This window comes from Petaurus breviceps, unplaced genomic scaffold (genome assembly GCF_028583685.1).
Source record: "Petaurus breviceps papuanus isolate PSGF00001 unplaced genomic scaffold, PetGlider_PUasm1.0 90825, whole genome shotgun sequence".
Classification (NCBI taxonomy): domain Eukaryota; kingdom Metazoa; phylum Chordata; class Mammalia; order Diprotodontia; family Petauridae; genus Petaurus; species Petaurus breviceps.
The window spans coordinates 54406-74972 of NW_027187353.1; the positions used below are offsets into that span (position 1 = coordinate 54406).

Sequence of the window (20567 nt, forward strand, 5' to 3'; positions counted from 1 at the left end):
TCTATCTATCTATCTATCTATCTATCTATCTATCTATCTATCTATCTATCTATCTATCATCTATCTATCTATCTAGCTAGCTATCAGCTAGGTGGTGCAGTGGTGGACTCGGAGTCAGGAAGATGAGTCTTCCTGACTTCAAATCTGGCTGCAGACACTTCTTAGTTGTGGGACCCTGGGCAAGTCACTTAACCCTGTTTGCCTCAGTTTCCTCATCTGTAAAATGAGAAGGAAATGGCAAACCACTCCAGTAGCTTTGCCAGGAAAACCCCAAATGAAGTCATGGAGAATCAAATACAACCGAAACAATTCAACAACAAATATCTATCTCTCTATCTAATCAACCTGTATAACACTGCAAGAATAGTTTCTAAACACTATTCTTTAAGACAATAACTACGCAGAAAACCCACATCAATACCTGTCAAAACACCTTCAGTTGCTTGCTATTAGTTCAGCAGTCTAACCTCTTTTTCCCTAGCCTGTAGGGCTTCCATAATCTGGGGCCAACCTGTCTTTCTGACAACATCTCCTACAATGTTCAAATTAACCCTTTATTTCAAAGAGGGTGATCTATTCACTGACTCGAGATCATGGCTTACTCATTCCCACCTCTGAACTTTTGCTCATGTTTTTTCTTTTCCAGACAATCTTTACTCTACATAACCAAACCATATACATTCTTTGAGGCTTAGTTCAGGTTCTCCACAGAGGCTTCTTTGTCCAAGATGACTCCTATGAGTCCCTTCTGATCCATTCCTAAAGCACCTATTGTCTGAACCATGCATTTGGCACTGATTATTTACTTTTTCCCACGTGTATGTCTTGTCTCCCCAACTAGATTGTAAGTCTCTTGGTAGGGATGGTGTTGTGTACTTCTTTGTATTTCTCATAGACCTTTTTGCAAGTTATTGTGCACTCTAAGTTTGTGTTGACTGAATTAATTTCCCTATAGAAATAGACTGAGCCTGCACAGGACTAAAGGCTGTTTTGCATTTTTCTTTGTTTTGTGAATTGTCTTTGCCAAATAATTCATCACCAAATAGCTTGGTTATCTAGTCTCTCGCAGGTACTGTACCTGAATATTCTTCATTATGGTAAAACCTTTTGCTTCGTGCATAGCCTTGGAGGGCTCAAGGTCACCTCCGTGCCATGATGAGGCATCAGAGTAGGATTTTGCAGGGCTGAATAAATGATGAATGAATGAACTTACTACCCTTAATCTGATCCTCTTCTTTACCTTCTATATCATTCACTATGTTCTAAAATTAAAAATTCAATTTAATTCAACAAATATTTGTTAAAGTGCATCCTGTATAGAAGGTATTATGCTGGGAACTGGAAATACCAGGATGAAAGTCAACAAAGTCCTTAACACAAAGAGGTTTATGAACTAGTAGAAGCGTGAAATATGGACAGAAATAACTATAATACAAATTAACTTCATAGGAGAGGTGAAACCTTCTACTTGGGTGGGCTCAGAGGAAACATCATGGGAAAGGCAGCATCTAAGCTGTGCCTTGCAGGAGCAGAAAGATTTTCATATTTAGAGATAAAATAGGAGACAGAGGATTAGGGGAATTTCATTCTGTATTGGACACAAAAGAATGCAGGGTTTCTTATCTGAAAGACTTGGAGAATGATGGTGCCATTCACCAGAATTAGGGCACTTAGAAGGAGGGACAGGGTTTTGAGGGAATATAATTAGTTCAGTCTTGGATGTGTTGAGTTTGAGGTTTTGGTGAGACATTTTGGTGGATATGCCCAGGAGATGTTTGGAAATATAGGATTCTAAGAGAGAGCAGTGGAGATTACAATTTTGAGAAGTAACTGAAAGTCTAGCAGTAGTTGGGTTTGATATTCTCATGAAAATATCACCAGCTATTTCATGGGTGAAGTGCTTTAGGCTCAGTTTAGTGAAATGTAAGCTCCCTGAGGACTCTGAAGCCTGCTTTCTGTTCACTTTGCTGCCTCTTACATATGTATCTGGTACATAGATGGTGCTTAATAAATGCTCATTATATTGAATTAAATTCTCTATTATGGGCCTATTTTGTCTGTGACTTAAAGCATTCAATCTATAACCATCTCCCAAACTTTAGGTCTTTGAATCATCCCCACATGTCTTCCCCCACCTTAGGAACCTACATCAACCACAGTGCCACAGGTCTTGAGGGAGAAGTAGATATTGATGTGGGTGCCATTGGATACTCCTCGGCAAGATGTATTGGTCAGGAAGACCTCCAGACCCCCAACCAAGTCCTTGGGGATATTCACTTCAATAGCATTCGACTGGCATCTCATAGGGACTGAAAGAAAGGTGACAATTGTCAGGCACAACCAGAAAACTTAAGCAAGGGCTAGGGGCAAGGAAGATACTGAGAAGAAAGAATTTTGTCTTGGGGGCACTCGAGTTGTCTAAGTTTATACTTATGTGAGTTAGTGTTTTCCAACATCTTTCAAAGACCTTGAAGTCAGTGAATATATAACCTTAGAGTTCTTCCTTCTGGGATATATTTCTTAAATATTCTGTTATTGTTTAAGGGAAAACATTTATTTCCAGAATTTAAAAATATTCTACCCTCAGATCTCTTCCAAAGATATGACAACACATATGACCTGAACTCTTAGAGGATTAATATTTATCCCATAAAGTCAATTTACTGGCAGTACATGAAAAGTACTCTTCTGTGTAGGCTTAAACCTCCTCAGGAAACTCCTGTGACCATGTTAATTCTTGCCCCATAAAACAGACACTGTTGGTATGGTTTGGGAAAGTTTTGGATTGTCATTGTTTCACTTAGTAAACCACAAACTATTGATAAACTTAATTTTCATTTAATACAAAAAGATTGCTTTGCCTGTAAGATACAGTGATTTTTTTCTCTTCTTCCAACTTAGATAGTTCCCAAAGTTCCTCTCTTTAATGAGGGTCAAGACACAGCCCAATATATGATAAAAAAAATTATAATAATCAATATGGAGAAATCACATTCTGGGCCCTGAGAAGCTCATGCTCTGAGGGGGTAGTCCCTGGAGGAAGAAACAGCAAATGCTGTTGTACCTATATGGAGAATCATTTATCCATGTGATTTCTTCTCATTTATTTGTTAGGAAAATAAATGTTGGTTGGGTATTTATGGAATTGTCTGTTTATGGTCAGGTAATAACATAGTCTAGTAAATTGGGCCATGTAATCACACCATAATCTGGGGGGGGAGTGTTTAAGTGGGAGTCAGGAGACTTAGGTTTCTTTGCTAGGTGATCATAGGGTCAATAATTTTGTACTAGAAGGGACTGGAGATCATCTAACCCAGTCTCATCTTAGAATGTTAAAGAGTTATAAATCTTCTGGAAAGTTTCTTCCAAAACTTCTTACCCTCCTGAAAAATTCTGGAGTACTGATTCAGGAATATGCTATGCTCAGGAAGCCTTGTATTGAAGAGTGGCAGGGGTTCAGAGACCTGGAGGGCAGCAAGTGCCAGAGAGGAGAAGGATATTAAGTAAGTTTCAATAGAGGCTGGGTCGTAGCCCAAGTCCTACCTTGGCAAGTGTGATTGTCCTCAGATAGCACCAACCCGCGAGGGCATTCACATTGATAAGTTATTCCATATGCACGGCAGGAATGACTGCAGCCGCCATTTTTGTTTTGACAACCCTCAATGTCTGCAACAGAAATAGAAAAGCCAAGTGGGCAAGTTATATCAGCCTAGGAACTTCCTGGCCTGGGAAGGCAATGCTGCAATAAAACTCTTGCAAGATCGGGGCTCTGGACTTGTGATTTCTTCAGTTTAGAGAACTTATAATATGTAAGCTCCCTTCACTAATTCAAAACAATTATCGTAAGATCTTGGATTCAGAGATGGAAAGGACCTGAGAGGTCATCTAGTGATATAATAATGATAATGTTAACATTTACATAATGCTTTATGGTTTGCAAATATGTATATTATTTGATCCTTACAACAACCCTGGGAGGTAGGTGCTATGATTTTCCCTATTTTGAAAATAAGGAAAATGAGGCTAAGAGGTTAAGTGACTTGCCTATGGTCATACTACTATCATGTGTCAAAGATAGGATTAGAAAGGATTAGAACTCAGGACTTCAATATCAGCTCTTTACTCATGCAGTCATTCCTATTTAGGCTACTTATTGACAAGTACTATGTGTAATTAGAGATGAGGTAAGAAACCCAAATGGAGAAAGATTACTTGTTGGAATTTGATCAGGGAAGTGCACATTTCTGATAATGCCCCTGGATCTCAATTTTTTCCCCCAGTAAAATGGAATTTTCCTGACTAGCTGCAATTTTACTGAATAAATGGGGTAGTGAAGCCAAGCTTGTAGAAAACAGAAGAGACCAATTTCAATTGATGAAATATTCTCTTCATCCTGTTTGAAAGCTTGCAGAGCAGTATCAAATATGAAAGAATCTGTTATTCTTACTGTCAGGATGTGCATTCAACTAGACAAGATCTTGGCTACTGTTGTGAATTGGGTTCATTGTCCATTGGTCCATTACCTGCTGCTTTTGGGATCTCAGAACCCAAATGTATTCAGGTTAAGGCTTTCTGTAATAGCAACCCAATATGAACATGAAACCAGAATGGCATAAAATAAAAACATTAAGAAATTTTGCCCAAAAGAGCTTTTTTACCCACATTTCCTTTATGGGGAAGATTCAAGACCATTACATTTTTCAAGTTCCCAAGTAAAAATGTTCTTCCTAAGAAAAATGTTATAGCTAACATAATTTCAGTTTGTCACCTTCAGAACACAAACCTTGCTGTTATTAAACTTCCAGAGGAACAGTAAAAATTCTTAGATGCAAGAAAGAAGGAGCTGGGAGACTAAAAAACACTGATTCAAAGAATGTACTAATTTATCTAATTTTGGAAAGCATCATCAAAGCGACTGCTTTAAAACTACTCTCTCATGACTCTGTGATATTACAGATAGGCACCATATGTCTTCTGAAGATGAAAGGAAGACCAATAATTTAAAATATTGATGAACGCATAGCATTTGAGTGCCATTATAGAAACAGAGCCATTAGCAGGTATGCTTGCACATTGGACAAATTCACTTGTAGATGAAGTTGGGGATGGGGGATACTTGAGAAAGGGCTCATCTCATACATAGGCGAAATTGAAGGGGAAGGCAGGTCCAGGGAGAGGAATGTCACAGGTATAGGACCCTATAGGGTCCTTCTTGAGGAAGTTCTGTTGCACAGGGTGGGCAGAACCACCAGGTAGGGCCCTGATTTTTGGAATAGTACAAGAGGAAGCTTGTCTTCTTCCCATGGAGGAAGTATGGCCCCCCTGGATGTTGGTACTCTGGAGCAAAGCCCTGATCACTCCTAAGTGAAATCCACTCTGGTGATGTCAGATATCCAGGTGAACACAGATAGTAAATATCTATGAAAGATTGATCTCAGGTCTTTGTGAGTCCAAGCTCAGAACCCAAAAACCAGTCTCATTGGGAGTACTTTCTTGTCTCAGCATCTAGAAAGGGTCCTTCCTTAATGGGGGTGCCATCAGTTCTCAAAGGGACAAAAGCTGCCTCCTGATTGTGATTTCAATTGTTTCTTATACAATGATTACATACAATATTGTTTCTCTTGAAATTAATAAATTAACTTTTTAATTAATTTAATTAAATTATTTTAAATTAATTTTTGTGAAACTTAAGAGTGGACAAACTCAAGGCAATCCTATTTATGAAGCTATAAATTTAACAGATAAAGGCAATCCTTTGGCCTTTGAAACGTATATTTTCAATGGGGGGAAATGTATATTTGATTGTATATGAGGCAATGTGGTATATTGGATAAAGAGCTGTCCTTGGACTTAGGGAGACCCAAGTTCAATTCTAGCCTCCAGCATGTACTGGATATATAACCACAGTCTCTCTTAACTTAAGACTGCCCAAGACTATGAATTCTCAATTTGTCTTTGTGGAAGGTGTATTGGGAATTCCCTACATAGATGAAATCACAAGTTCAAATAAGTAATAATGATTAATTGGGCATCTTCAAGTAGGAAAAAATCAACATTAAAAGTCAACATTAAAATTTCCTTTCCTTATTCCTTTTATTAGCTTTTTCTCTGGTCATCTGCCATGCCTGTAATGCTTTCTCTCCTCTTTTCTAACTACTGACCTTACTGGATTTCCTTTATGATCCCACTAAAATCCCATTCATTTTCTATCACCAGCTTTCTTCAACCCCTCTTAATTGTAGTGCCTTCCTTCTGTTAATTATTTTCTATTTATCCTGTATGTAGTTTGCTTTGTATGTATTTGTATTTTGTCTCCCTTGTTAGATTGTAAGCTCCTTGAGGATAGGATCTGTCTTTTGCCTCTTTTTCACATCCCCAGAGCTTAGCATAGTGATTGGCACGTAGTAGGGATTTAACAGATGTTGATTGAGTGAGTGAATGGTCCTGGATAAGTCATTTCACTTCTTCAAGTATTTGAAGTGCTGTTTGTGGAAGAGGGACCAGATGCATTCTGCTTGGCCCTAAAGACCAGGCCAGAGCTAGGGAAAAATTGCAAAGAAGAAATTTAAGGTTGGATATCAGAAAAAAATTCCTAACAACTAGAGCTCTCCCTGAGTAGAAAAAGCTGTCTCAGAAGCTAATGGGTTCCCTTTTCTTGGAGGTCTTCAGGCACAGTCTGGATAACAATTTGTTGGCATATTTTAAGGGAAATTATAGGCTAAAGTTCCAGGGGGTGGGGATCTTGCGGCCTTGAGGCCACATGTGGTCCTCTAGGCCCTTCACAGAAGGTAAAATTTGGTTTCAGTTAAAGGGTCTCACTTGAGGACCTAGAGGGCCCCAGGTTCCCCATCCCTGCATTAAACTAAATGGCAGCCAGGGTCTCTTCCAGCTCTAAAATTCTGTGATTCAGTGGGCCTCCATTTCCTCATGTAAAATGAGAAAGTTGGAATGGATGAATTCTCAAGTCTTTTTTCTTTAGAAAAATACTAAGAGCCAGTTTTAATACTCAGCCAATTCTAATTCCAAGTACTCTCACCTTTGGGGAAATTAAGGTGGCCTAAGGGATTAATAGATTCTGTTGATTAGGGATGTCTTGCTTCAGGTTAGAGCCCTGTGGTTTCACCTAACCTCATGATTCTATGTCTCCAGTAATTTAGATAGAGGAAAAGTTTTTCAGAAAATAAGTCCCGAAGTAGAACTTGTCCAAAGTTTTCCTTTTCAATCCATGGATTTATGGATGACAAGGATGAGAGAAGTCTGACGAACAGACTACATGTTCAGCCAATGAACTGGTCCCGAGTAATTAGGAATGCTCCTTAGGAGCCTCCTTCGGAATTAATTATCTCCCGCAGAGCTCAAATATGCAAAGATTATTGCAGAAAATAAAGAAGATTAAGGAAGAATCCAGGCCATTACACTTATTTCAATAAAATCCCAAATAAATTTAGCCTTGTTCTTGGAGGCACTGTCTGCATATGCAGCACATAATGACTACTGCAGTACTTAACACATCCTTTATCTAAGACTTTCAAATACTCTATTGGTGCAAGTCATGCTTGGGTCTTTCTGTGCTTTGTAACATTTAATCCAACTAGACCCAAATGAGCTTGTGGAAAAACACAACTTTCATTTCCATAGCCTTTGGAGGTTTGCAAGACTCTTTCCTTATAGCAGCTCTACATGACTGTGATTCTTATTCCTAATTTACAAATGAGGAAATGGAGACCCAGAAAGGTAAAGACAGCAGCTAGGTGGTGCAGGATAGAGTGTCAGACCTGGAGTCAGGAATCCAAATCTACCCTCAGACACTTACTAGCTCGGTGACCCTGGGCAAGTCACTTAACCCTGTTTGCCTCAGTTTCCTCATTTGTAGGAGAAGGAAATGGCCAACCACTCCAGTATCCTTGCCAAGAAGGCCCCAAGTGGGGTCAGGAAGAGTCAGACTGAAAATGACTGAACAACAAACTGCCTGTAGCAGGAAAGGCAGCCTGAAGGGGAGGATCCATTAGAATATCATGTAGGAATGTCTTTTTTATTTCACCTATTCCATAACTACTGCAAAACATCGTTTTGATTTGTGGCTTCATTATTGCTTGGTTATATAAAATGTATATACCACTTCTATTTTGTTTTGTAGGGGGGAAGGCAGGGAAATTGGGGTTAAGTGACTTGCACAAGGTCACACAACTACTAAGTGTTAAGTGTCTGAGGCCGGATTTGAACTCAGGTCCTCCTGACTCCAGGGTCAGTGCTCTATTCATGGTGCCACTTAGCTGCCCCACTATTTCTTAAATTTCTTAAAAAGAAGAATTTATTATTTGTCTTCCCTATGTCTTAAGACACTTTCAGAGGGTATAAAATCAACTACCCTCTTCATAATAATAACTGACTTTGCATAGAGCTTTAAAATTTTAAAGTGTGTTAAATATATTTTCATTTAACCTTCATAACAACATTCTGAGATAGGTGCTATGGGCATTATCATCCCCTTCTAAACAGAGATAAGGCAAAGAGAGGAGTAGTGATTTGCTGATGGTGACCCAGCTAGTAAGTATCAGAAGTGAGATTTGAACTCAGATCTTCCTAATGCCAGGTGTAACACTCCACCCAACCCATTAAATGGACAGTAAATCAAAGTTATACTCTGGTATAAGAGAATCATTCCTCTCCAGAGGAATGGAGAAGTCAATGTCATTATGTCACATTATGAATTCCTACCCCTGATCCCGGTCCTCAGTTTGAATTCCTTCTCCCCCATTCTCACCTTCACAGGTTTTGCCATCACTTCCCAGCACACGTCCAACCCCACATTCACAGCGGTAAGAATTCTTCAGATTTACACAGATCTCACTGCAGCCACCATTGTTTTTTTCACATTCATTTTCATCTGTAGAGTAGAAATTATGCAAACAATACATGACTAAGCAGTAATTGATGAGAGGAGAAGGGGGTTTCTTGTAACAAGCAAGATAGTTTCCATCACAGGGAAACTCAAATCCCTTGGAAGAACACCTCCATTCTTCCAGATAAAACCAGCATGCTTTCTATTGCTCTGTATAATACACAGTGGTCCAAGGTGCCTTCCACCCACCTGTAGACACATACCAATCCTGTAACCAGCACAACTTCTCTCTGCTAAAATATAGAAGACTAATTAACTAGACTACTGGCCAATTCTTTCTAGTCAGATGCAGTGCAAAACTGTGGGACATGCAGGTACTTTTGGAGGTCAGGATATGCTAACAATATTGTAATATAAGTGTACTTCATTTATTCAAAACACGGATTCCTTACTATTATTGGTATAATAATGTCATAAGAAATGATAAGCAGGACGCTCTCAGAAAAACCTGGAAAGACTTTGATGAGCTGATGCAAAGTGAAATGTCCTGTGTACAAAGCAGCAGCAATATTGTAAGGTGATCAGCTGTGAATGACTTAGCCATTCTCAGCAAGACAATGATCCAAGACAACTCTGAAGGACTTAGGATGAAAAATACTCTCCCATCCCCAGAGAAATAACTGATGGTGTCTGAATACTGATTGAAGCATACTTTATTTGCTTTCTTTATTTTTCTTGAGGGTTTTTTTATTTAAGTTTTCTTTTACAACATGACTGTTGTGGAAATGTTTTGCATGACTACACATGTATGACCCATATTGAATTGCTTGCCTTCTCAATGAGGGGGGGGGAGGGTTGGGGAGGAAGGAAAGGAGAGAATTTGGAACTCAGAATTTTTAAAATGAATGTTAAAAATTGTTTTTACATGTAACTGAGGAAAAAAGAAACGAGAGAAAAAAGAATATAGCAGACCTTAAAACAAACATGCACCCCTGAAAAGCTGTCTCTCTCCAAGTCCGTTTTCTTCACTGTCATTCCTTCGGGCTATCAGCCTGTGTTTCTTCTACCCTTCACTGCTGCCCTTTCAGAAAGAATAGTCTGCACTTCTTCCCTCTACTTCCATTTCCTCATCACTCACTCATATCAGCTCCTTGCAATATGGCTTCTGACCCCAGCTCTCCTGAAATTGCCCTAATTTCCAAAGCTAATGGCTTGTTTTGTCTCCATTTTCCTTCATCTTTCTGCACCATTGGATGCTGTCCACTGTCCCCTCCTTAATATTCTTCTTCTTTAGTATCTGTGACTCTGCTCTCCCCATCCTTTTCCTGTTGCTATAACTGTTCCTTCTTGGCTGGTTTCCTTTCCACCTTCTGTGCTGCAAGGTTCTGTTCTCGAGCCTCTTCTTTCTCTGAGCTCTCCCCTTCATTTCATCTACTCCACTGACTTCAGTCATCACCTCAATGCAGAAACCCCAAAGCTACCACCTAGCCCCCGATCCCTTTCCTTTATGTCTAACTATCTGCTGCATCCCTTCACCTGGTCTTCCTTTTGGGTTTTCAAACTCAACACATGCAAAACTGACTCACCTTTGCCTTCCCAAATCTGCCCTTCTTCCAAAAGTCCCTGTTTCTATTGATGAACTACCAGGCACCCAAGCTCAAAACCTTGGAATCACAGACTACACCCACTCTCTCACCCTCTCTTCAATAAGTTGCTGAGTCCTGTTGATCCTACCTCCATGACATCTTTCATGTCTGTTCTTTTCTCTCCTCTTATGTAGCCACCACCTAGTTCATCAATTACCTCATTCTGGACTCTTATAATAGCTTCCTAACTGGGCTTTCTGCTTCCTTTCTCCTTGACTCCAGTTTTATCCAAGCTGCCAAAATTAGCTTCTTTTTTTGTTTGTTTTTGCTTTTTGGAGGGCAATTGGGGTTGTGACTTTCCCAAAGTCACCAAAATTCTTTTTTTTTCTTTTTTTTTTTTTAAAGCAATTGGGGTTAAGTAACTTGCCCAAGGCTACACAACCAGGTTTTTTGTGTGGGTGTTAAGTATCTGAGGCTGGAACTGATCCCAGGGTCTCCCAACTCCGGGGTGCTCTTACTGCACCACCTGGCTGCCCCCCAAAATTATTTTCTTGAAGCACAGTCTCAATCATGTCACTGTCCTGCTCCAGAATTGGTGATGGATCTCTCTTGCCTGTTGGAAAAAATTAAAGCAAAACCTGGCCTGGGTTTTAACTTCATAATCAGGCCCCAAAGTGTGTGGCTTTAGCCTTCTTTCACCTTCTGATAATTCCCTGTTTGTGGCCTGAGTGTTGGGCCTCTAGCTGTTCCTTGATCCTGCCTCTGTCCAGTCTCCAAGCACTCCAAGTAGGCCTTCCCTAACATAAGAATGTACTCCCTTCTCCTCTCTAATTATTGCAATCCATGCCCGCCTTCAGGGCTCAGCCCATGTGTCACTGCATCCGGGAAAAACCTCTGATTGTCCAGCAGAAAGTTACTTCTCCTCCCTCATGTTTTTCTGGTGCACTTTGTCTGAATTTCTCGCTGATGCAATCACAGATCCTTAGTGTCAACAGATTGAAGAATAAACCCACAAACAGCTCAGAAGAAACCAAGAGTCCTTCTGGGCACGCCCTTATTAAGGCATGTGTGGTGCTTCACAAAAAGCTAGTGTTGGGAATGAGGACAGAAGGGTTTTCTTTCCAGTTTTCTTTCCTTTTTCTCACATTCACAGATAAAACTGAAATTGGCCTTTTTGTTCCCCATATGTGACATTCTTTCTCCTGTTTTTATGTCTTTGCACAGATGGTCCGTGTCTGCACTGCCCTTACTTCTCATTTCTGCCTCTTAGGATCCCTAGATTATTTCAAGGATTAGCCCAGGCTCCCTGCTTCTCTCCTCCTTTCTCACCATGGCCCTGTGGCTGTTCTCTCCCTCCTAAAATTACCTGGTGCATAATTTAGACTTACTTATTCATACATATGTCGTAACTTCCACAGAAAGTAACCTCTTTGTGGACAGTGACTTTCATTTTCATCTTTTTTACCTCTGGAGTACATGGCACAATGTCTTGGATGTAGCAGGTACTCCACAAATGAATTGATTTGAACTTACAAATTAAAACATCTTCCCCTTTGCACTCTCTGTCGCCTAATTATCTCTCCCATCTTTGGCAGTGTTTTTTGGTGGTGCCATCAGGTACCTTTATTATCCCTAGTTTAATCTATTTCCCTTTGAATTAAACAAATATCAGAGGAAAGGAAAAGGTTTGCAAGGATCTTCAGCCTGCTGATTTCTCTAAGACACAGAGAGTGGAAGAAGTAATTTAAGCAGCCCTGGATTCTTTTCAAATTGCCCATTATCCCTCTCTTTCTGCTGCCCAAGAAAGATAAAAATACCCTTGTGCCACTTTAAGAGAGAATTTCTTTAGGTAGTGCTAGACTCCCTGTTCATCTAATCACAGTATAAACTGAGCCCTGCTTCAATTTTACCCTTGATCTGGCAGGACAAAAGGATGGAGCATGTTCTGCCCAGAGAACTGCAGAGGCACACCTTCTGCAGGTTCCTTTTACCCTTTCAGTCTTACTGGCCTATCTGTTGTCACATGCTTCCTGTGACTTCAGTTATCATTTCCATCCAAATGACTCCAAAGTTCTATACATAGCTTCCATCTGTCCCCCACTGTCTATCCCATATATCCAACTGCCTGCTGGACCCTTTTACCTGCTTGGTCAATTCCCCACCTCACTGGTGCTTTCTTACCCAGGCAGGTTTGTTGGTCTGGGCCCAGGCTGGTCCCCTCAGAACAGGTGCATTCAGGGTTAGAGCAAGTGCCATGGCAATCCACCACATCACAGATGTCATAGAAATCTGCAGTAAGGCCAGAGACATGATGATGATTAGGGAAAAGGGCCTAGGGACTCTCACTGGTGTCTAACATCACCACTTGGGGGATGTTATTCAAAGGGCTGCCATGATGGTTTCAGGGCTTCCTGAAGCCAGTGGAATTAGGTAGATGATCATGATTTTCTCGACTTTCCTCTGAGGGTACTATGGAGAAGCACTGACATTTCTGTCTTGTAGATACAGTCTCTAACTGAATAGAATATTTATTCCTCTGACATTTTGTCAGACCAAGGTGACAGAAAAAAAAAATAATGATTATGAGAATGACTTGAAGGCATGATTCCAATTACTACCCCTTCATCCTTCAGGAATGTCTCACAGACTCTTGGCCCAGCAGGCTTAATTTTCTTGTTAGAAATACCAAATAGAAAGGATCTATATTACATGATCCCCAGGCAAACCCTTTACTAAAGATTCTGGCTCCCAGCATAAATTCAGTTGAAGGGTGGTGGTGTGGGAACAATTCAACCCTGTGGGGTACAGTCAGATTCGGGGGAAGGGGCGGCCTGTTCTTGTGAAGGTAGAGGAGAGGAGTGCGTCACCTTGGGTAGTGTCCCAGGGGTCAGTTTGTGGTAGCAGCAGGCCACAGGATCGTGACCAAGAGGGAGTAAATGTGCCTTGTGATACCGACTATCTTCTGCACCCTGGGCCAGCACCCCACTCACCCCACCCCAGTTGTGGCTTTGTCTCCAGGAGCCCTTAGATGCTACACATCTCATAGCACCTTTCTCTTTAACGCTTCTCTGATAGCAAAAAACAAAGGGAAGTTACTTACGGCCACAGTAGGCATGAAAACAGACACTGGGCTTAGTCAGACGGTAGACATAGTAGCCTCCAGGGCAGGCTTTGACCTCCACGGTGTTGTTCCAGAGGCAGCAGTTTCCATTGAAACTGGCACAGGCTTGGCGTTGTACAATGCCATCCTCTTCTTGTGGGTGGTTGCCATTCAGCCAGATGGGTGCATGGGTGCCACAGTGGTTCTCGTGGATGCAGAACGTGGGCATGGCATCTCCGGCCATGCCAGTGAAGCGGTACCACTCCCCATCCACATGGCTGTCACAGGCAGGCTGACCATCGTCCTCCTTTAGCTGGTGATCGGTGTTCCTCCAGGGCTCATTCAAGCTGATGTAAGCAGAGCAGGGGTCCAGTGCTAGAAATGAAGAGAATTGCTCAAAGGGGGTGCCTTTCATGTGGACGAGCTGAGCCTGCTTCTTAAATGTGCATCACTAGGATGAAGTTTTAGGAGCAAGCCTAGTATTTACCAAAGGAAAAAAATCCTTTATGCGAAGAGGAGGAAACAACATGGTGGAAGCAGGGGCGCTCAGAGCCTAAGGACAAGAAGGAGAACTAAACACCTGATCAGAAAGAGACGACAGGGGCCCCTGTGCTGGCAGTGGGTGCAGCATCAGGTGCCATGTGCAGCTCCTCTGCCCATTACCCAGTTCTCGGTTATAGTTCCAGGGAGAGAAGTTATGGTCTGTTGTCACAAGGGAGGAGGCCCTAATTTTGGGTAAGTACCAGATAGTGACCAGAACTCTCTCCCTGTCACACTACTTTAGAAGTACCAAAAACCTGGACTCCCAAATCTAGCCACAGAATCTCAACTCTAATGCAAAGGTCAAAGTCAAGAAAAAGACTGAGAAAATGAGCAGACAACTAAATAAGAAGCCGACCATAAAAAAGCTTCTTTTTTTTTTTCTCTTCTAAATATTGACAAGGAAGCTCAAGACACAAACTCAGAAAAAAACATGAAAACATCTACAATCAAAACCTCAAAGAAAAATGCAAATTGGACTTAAGTCCAACAAACCTTCCTAGAAGAGTTATAAAGAAAGAGATTTTTAAAAGAACAAAATAAATTTAAATCAAATAAGAGCAGTAGAGTTTGAAAAAATGAGAAAATAAATGAGAACAATGTAAGAAAGTTACAAAAATAGAATTAATGGCTTGGTAAAAAAAAAAAAAAGGTACAAAACCTAGCCCTCTAAACAACTACAATGGAGGGGAAATGAGGAAGCAGGCAGCGCATGAACCTGATTCTCATCAGAACTGGTTCAGAGATGAATGTGTGTGTGTGTGTGTGTGTGCGCGCACATACATATGTATATACATACACATATATATTCCCAACTAGGGGAACAGTCAGGCATTACTGAAAAATGACTTAACAACAAAACTATACACACACATATACACATATTTACACAATATACATAATACATGTGAGAATATATATACATATATATATACATACACACACACGTATGGACAAACACATACAGTTGGGTATAGAAATTCATCTAACCCAACTGGGAAGTAGGAGGGGAGGAGGCTAAGAGAAAGGGGGTGGTGATAAGGGGGAGGGTAGATTACAGAAGGCAGTGATTAAAAAAAGAAAGAAGACCAAATTAACAGTATCAAAAATGAAAAGGGTGAATGCACAACCAATTAAGATTAAATTAAAGCAACTATTAGAAGCTATTTTGCCCAACTATATACCAATAAAACTAACAATCTAAATTAAATAGATGAATATAAAATAGACCCATGCAAATCATCAGCATTTCTGTATATTTATCAACAAAACACAGGAAGAAGATATAGAAAGAAAAATTCCATTTAAAATAAGTGCAGACAATATAAAATACTTGGGAATCTACCTGCCTAGACACACACAGGAACTATATAAAAACAACTACAAAACACTTTTCACACAAATAGATAGATCTAAACAATTGCAGTGATATTTATTATTCATGCGTAGATTGAACCAATATATAAAAATGACAATACCTAAATTAATTTACTTAGTGCCATACCAAACAACCAAATAATTACTTTATAGAGTTAAGAATACAATGGCAATGAATAGAGCACCAGCCCTGGAATCAAGAGGATGTGAGTTCAAATCCGGACTCAGACATGAAACACAAAAAAACTAGTTGTGTGACCTTGGGCAAGTCACTTAACCCCAACTGCCCTACTTTCTCCCCTTCAAAAAGCAAGGAAAAAAAGAATATAATGACAAAATTCATAATCTAAAGGAATAAAAGGTCAAGAATTTTGAGGAAATCAATGAAAAAAAAAAGTAAAGGCAGTTTAGCAGTACCAGATCTCAAACAATCTTACAAAGTGGTAGTTGTCAAAACAATTTGATACTGAACAAGGAATAGAATAACTGACCAATGAAATACATTAGACACACAATAAACAGGGCTAAAAGACCACAGTAACCTTGTGTTGATAAACCCAAAGATCTAAGCTACGGGAGCAATAACTCACCAATTGACAAAAATTGCTGGGAAGACTGGAGAGCAGTTTGGCAAAAACTTGGCATAGGCTCACCTCTCACAATGTATACAAAAAAAGCTCAAAATGAGTACATGATTTGAACCTAAGAGTGATATAAGCAAATTAAGGGATCATGGATAAATTTTCTCGTCAGATCTCTGAATAAGGGAAAAGTTTGTGATCAAACAAATGATAGAGGAGATACAGGAGGTAAAATGGATAATTTTTATTAGGTGAAAATAAAAAAGTTTTTTTATAAACAAAGCCAATGCAGCTAAAATGAGTAGGAAAGCAAAAAATTGGGGAAAACTTTTACAGCAGGTTTCTCTGGTAAAGTTCTCATTTCTCAAATATATAGGGAACTGAGCCAAATTTATAAAAGTAAGCCCTTTTTCAACTGACAAATGATCAAAGGATATGAACAGGTAGTTTTCAGAAGAAGAAATCAAAACTATCGATACTCACATGAAAAAATTCTCTACATCACTATTGATTAGAAAAATGAAAATTGAATCAATTCTGAGGTGCCATCTCATACTCCTCAGATTGGCTAACATGACAGAACAGGAAAATGACAAATGCTGGAGGGGATTTGGAAAAATAATTACAGTAATGCATTGTTGGAATTGTGAATTGGTCTAACCATTCTGGAGAACAATTTGGAACTACATCCAAAGGGTTATAAAACTACATACTTTTTGACCCAGCAATGCTGTGATTAGGTCTGTATCCCAAAGAGATCAAAGAAAAAAGGGGGAAAATTGCATTTATGCACATGTACAAAGATATTTACAGCAGCTCTTTTTGCTATGGCAACATATTGGAAAGTAAGGAATGTCCTTCAATTGGGGAAGAGTGGAACAGGTTTATATGATTATGATGGAATACAATCGTGCTGTAAAAAAGAACTAAAAAAAGCATGGTTTCAGAAAAACCTGTGAAGACTTAGATGAACTAATACAAGTGGAGTGAGCAGAATTAGGAGAACACAATAACAGCAATATTGTAATGTTAATCAGCCAGGAAAGATTTAGCTACTCTGATCAACACAATGATCCATGGCAATGACTCATGGTAAAAAATGCTATCCCCTTTCAGAGAGAGAACTGTTGAATGCTGAGTGGATTGAATCATTTTTTTCATTTTATTTTTATAGCTTTCTTTTTTCTTTCTCAATATGGCCAATGTGGAAATATGTTTTGCATGACTTCATAGGTATAATGGGTCTCCTATTTCTTGCCTTCTTAATGGATCAAGGAGAAGGTGGAAGGAGGGAGATTATTTGGAACTGAAAAAATAATTTTTTTTAAAAAGACACAAAAATTCTGAAATTTCCTTTGGTAGCCATTTTTGGATTTATGAAAGCTGTTAATTCTTGTTTCATGCTATAACTTAGACCCACTTTTCCCGCCCTTACTGGAGACTAATAAGTGTAAGAACTGAATTCAATCTATTATATGTGAAAATACAGATCTAATACAGATGATCAAAACGTCCTTGAAGCTTTCTCTTCTCCCAACCCAATGTGGGAATTTGTTTTGCTGAACTATGCAGCTGAGAATTGCTTTTTATTTAAAAAAAAATTGCTCTGTGTGTGTGTGTGTGTGTGTATGTGTGTGGGGTGGAGATGGTAGAAGGGATGGATTAATTAAAAAAAAAATTAACAGGAAACTTTACCTTGAACTGAATTCCTGTCTTATTTTGCCTAAAAAGACCCTTGAGATGTTAACACCTCCATTTTAGCATTTTTCTTGCTAGTTACTGGGGTAATGACTAGACTTAGGAGATGTTAGTCTAGTAATGAACTCATCAAGAAATAAGTGGAGTGGCCAGACTTGTGGAAATCTAGGAGACTGAATCAACAGAAGAGAAAAGAGGTCCAGTTTATGCTGTAAAAGCAAGCTCCTACAGGCCAAAAGAATTCTAAATCCTCAGGGCCATCCTCCAGCCAGTATTGATGGGTTCTGAATCTGGCTCTTGGACCCCAGATTACAGCAGCAAGTGGCAACAAGCATGGGCCAAGGGCAAAATACCCCCACAGATACACTCACCCATCGGCAGTACCGTTGTGATTCTGATGAAAAGGCAGAAGGCCCAAAGTAGCACCTGGAACATGTTCTTGACCAAGCCACAGGACCCAAGCATCTTCTAACTGCCTTTTCTTTCCTTCTGTGGTCTAGCACTCTCTTTCAGTCTAAGTTTTTGAGACCTTTAGGCTTTTAAGAGCAGAGGCTTTATCAGCAGTCATGGCAGCTTTATCAGAGGAAGGGGATGAAGGAATAAGCTGGGCATTGCTCGAGCCTTGACCCCTTGTAGAAACACAGACTTGCACCGTCAACAAGGTTATTTTTTTTCTGATATTTTCCCTTAAAAAACTCATCCTTCTATTGTTTTCTCTCCCAAGTTCTCTGTAGTGACGTGTCCAATATATCTTACTCAGAAGGGAACTGAAAAGGGGACACCCTCCCCCCGACACCACACGGCCAGAAGTTTCATTTCTTCCATAATTTGTTACATCATTATGCTTTCTACTTTACCATCAAGGACCAAAGGACAATGGAGTCATTTAAGCTCAGGAGACAAGAGAATGATGCAGAATGTCAAAACAGTGGAATCATTCCAATAATGATAGTAGCGATAGCTATGGAATAGAAGAGACCCTTAATGGAATACTCTGAGTCTTTTTTGGAGACTTAGGGTGACCTAGTGGACAGAGTGATGAGAGCTAGACACGGACCCAGGATGACCCACGTTCAAATGACCCCTCCTACCTGTGTGACCAAAGAAGCCTCAGCTTTGTCAGCTCTAAAATGAGGATATTTTCTGTACTATCTCCCTTAAAGAAAAAAAAGTATGCACCCTCATGGAGCTTAGGCAGAGGTAGAGGATGCAGGTGAGGCAGGGAATAAACACGGCAGTGGGGGAGGATACATCTATAAAGATGAGTAAATTGAGGATAACAGGAATGAGAGAAGGCTAACAGTGGGGAGACCAGGAAAGGCCTCCTTCCATGGGAGGTGGCACCTGACTGGAGCCTTTAAGGGAGGGGTGTCCCAGCACGCAGGATGGCCTTTGCCAAGGTATGGAGGAAATCGAACGAAAAGTTTTGAAAACAGCTAGTAAGTCAGTTTAGTTAGAAGATACAGTGTGCACTGGGGAGTAATGTGGAATAAACCTAGAAGGATGGGCTGTAGCCAGACTGTGTTGTTCAGTTATTTTTTTAGTTGTGTCCAGTTCTCCATGACCTCGTTTGGGGTTTTCTTAGCAAAGATGCTGAAATGGTTTGCCATGCCCTTTTCGAGCTCATTTTATAGGTGAGGAAACTGAGGCAAACAGGGTTAAGTGACTTGCCCAGGGTCACACAGCTAGTAAGTATCTGAGGCCGCATTTGAACTCATGAAGATGAGTCTTCCTCACTTCAGACCCAGTGCTCTCTGCACTATGGCACCACTTAGCTGTCCCTTCCGTACCACCACCAGTCTGTAATGACTGTAAAGGATTTTAAATGCTAAGTTGGAGAGTTTGTATTTTTAGCCACTGAAGATTATTAAAGCAGGAGACTGACCAGATATGCTCTATGCTTATTTATTAAAGACAGGCACTGTTTCATTGGTGCTGTTCCCCAAACTGAGGAGCATTATCTATCTACTAATGCAGGGCAGCATTTTGTCTAGAGCAGATCTGTCAGGGGCAGGTTTTGAACACAGGTCTTCCCATCTCAGAGAGTGGCACTCTTTACTCATTACCATTTGCTGCCTGAGCCATTACTATTAGGTAACAGTTGTGTATGTGGAACTTTAAGGCTATAAGGCACTTTGCATGTATTTAATCCTCAGGAAGCCTTAGGAAGTAGGTAGTGTAAGTAATAAAGAAAGCATTAGGGCAGGAAAGTCATTAGAGGCAGTTACAGCAGGGTGGAAAGGAGAAGAGTCAGGACAGACTCGGTTTTGAATCCTGCCCCTAATGTGATGGTCGCGTTTACCTGGGCAGCTCCTTTACCTCAGTTTCTGCCTCTATACAATGGGGGTAATAATATCTGTGATACCTCATGGGGCTGCAGTAAGACTTGCATGGGAAAAGGTTTGTAAAGCACTATGCAAATTCTTATAAGTCCTGCCTTACCTGAAGATGAAGAAAATGCAGCTCAGAAAAGTTAGATGACCTGTCCAAAGTCCTACACAGCCAAGTAAACACAGATCAGGGACCTGAACCCAGATCTTCTGGGTTCAAGTCCAGGATTCATTTCCACTAAACCATGATGCCAGTGATGGCTTGGAACACATGGTGATTCATGAGTTTTGGCTCCAGTCTTCTTGAGGCATCAGGAATTAAGTTTCTGCTAGTTCAAAGGGTAGGAGATGAGCCTTTGTTTGGCCAGTTATTCAGTACACAAGCATTTATTAAGTGCTTACTGTGTGCCAGGTGCTGTGTTAAAGACTAGGCATACAGAGAGAGGCAAAGACACACTGCTAGCCATTAAGGAACTTATATTGAATATGGGGAGACCACATGCAAGAAGTTGT

At 40.3% G+C, this 20567-nt stretch overlaps 1 protein-coding gene across 1 annotated transcript in view; it reads right to left on the reverse strand.

The window, feature by feature from the left end:
* Positions 1-18189, reverse strand: part of OIT3 (oncoprotein induced transcript 3) — a 29879-nt gene extending 11690 nt beyond the window's left edge. The window contains exons 1-6 of the mRNA XM_069071509.1: positions 18096-18189; positions 13529-13903; positions 12610-12717; positions 8765-8887; positions 3544-3666; positions 2149-2309 (exon numbers count right to left, since the gene is read on the reverse strand). Coding sequence (XP_068927610.1) covers positions 2149-2309; positions 3544-3666; positions 8765-8887; positions 12610-12717; positions 13529-13903; positions 18096-18189 — 984 coding nt within the window. The remainder of the gene's footprint in view (positions 1-2148; positions 2310-3543; positions 3667-8764; positions 8888-12609; positions 12718-13528; positions 13904-18095) is intronic.
* Positions 18190-20567: the final 2378 nt, after the last annotated feature.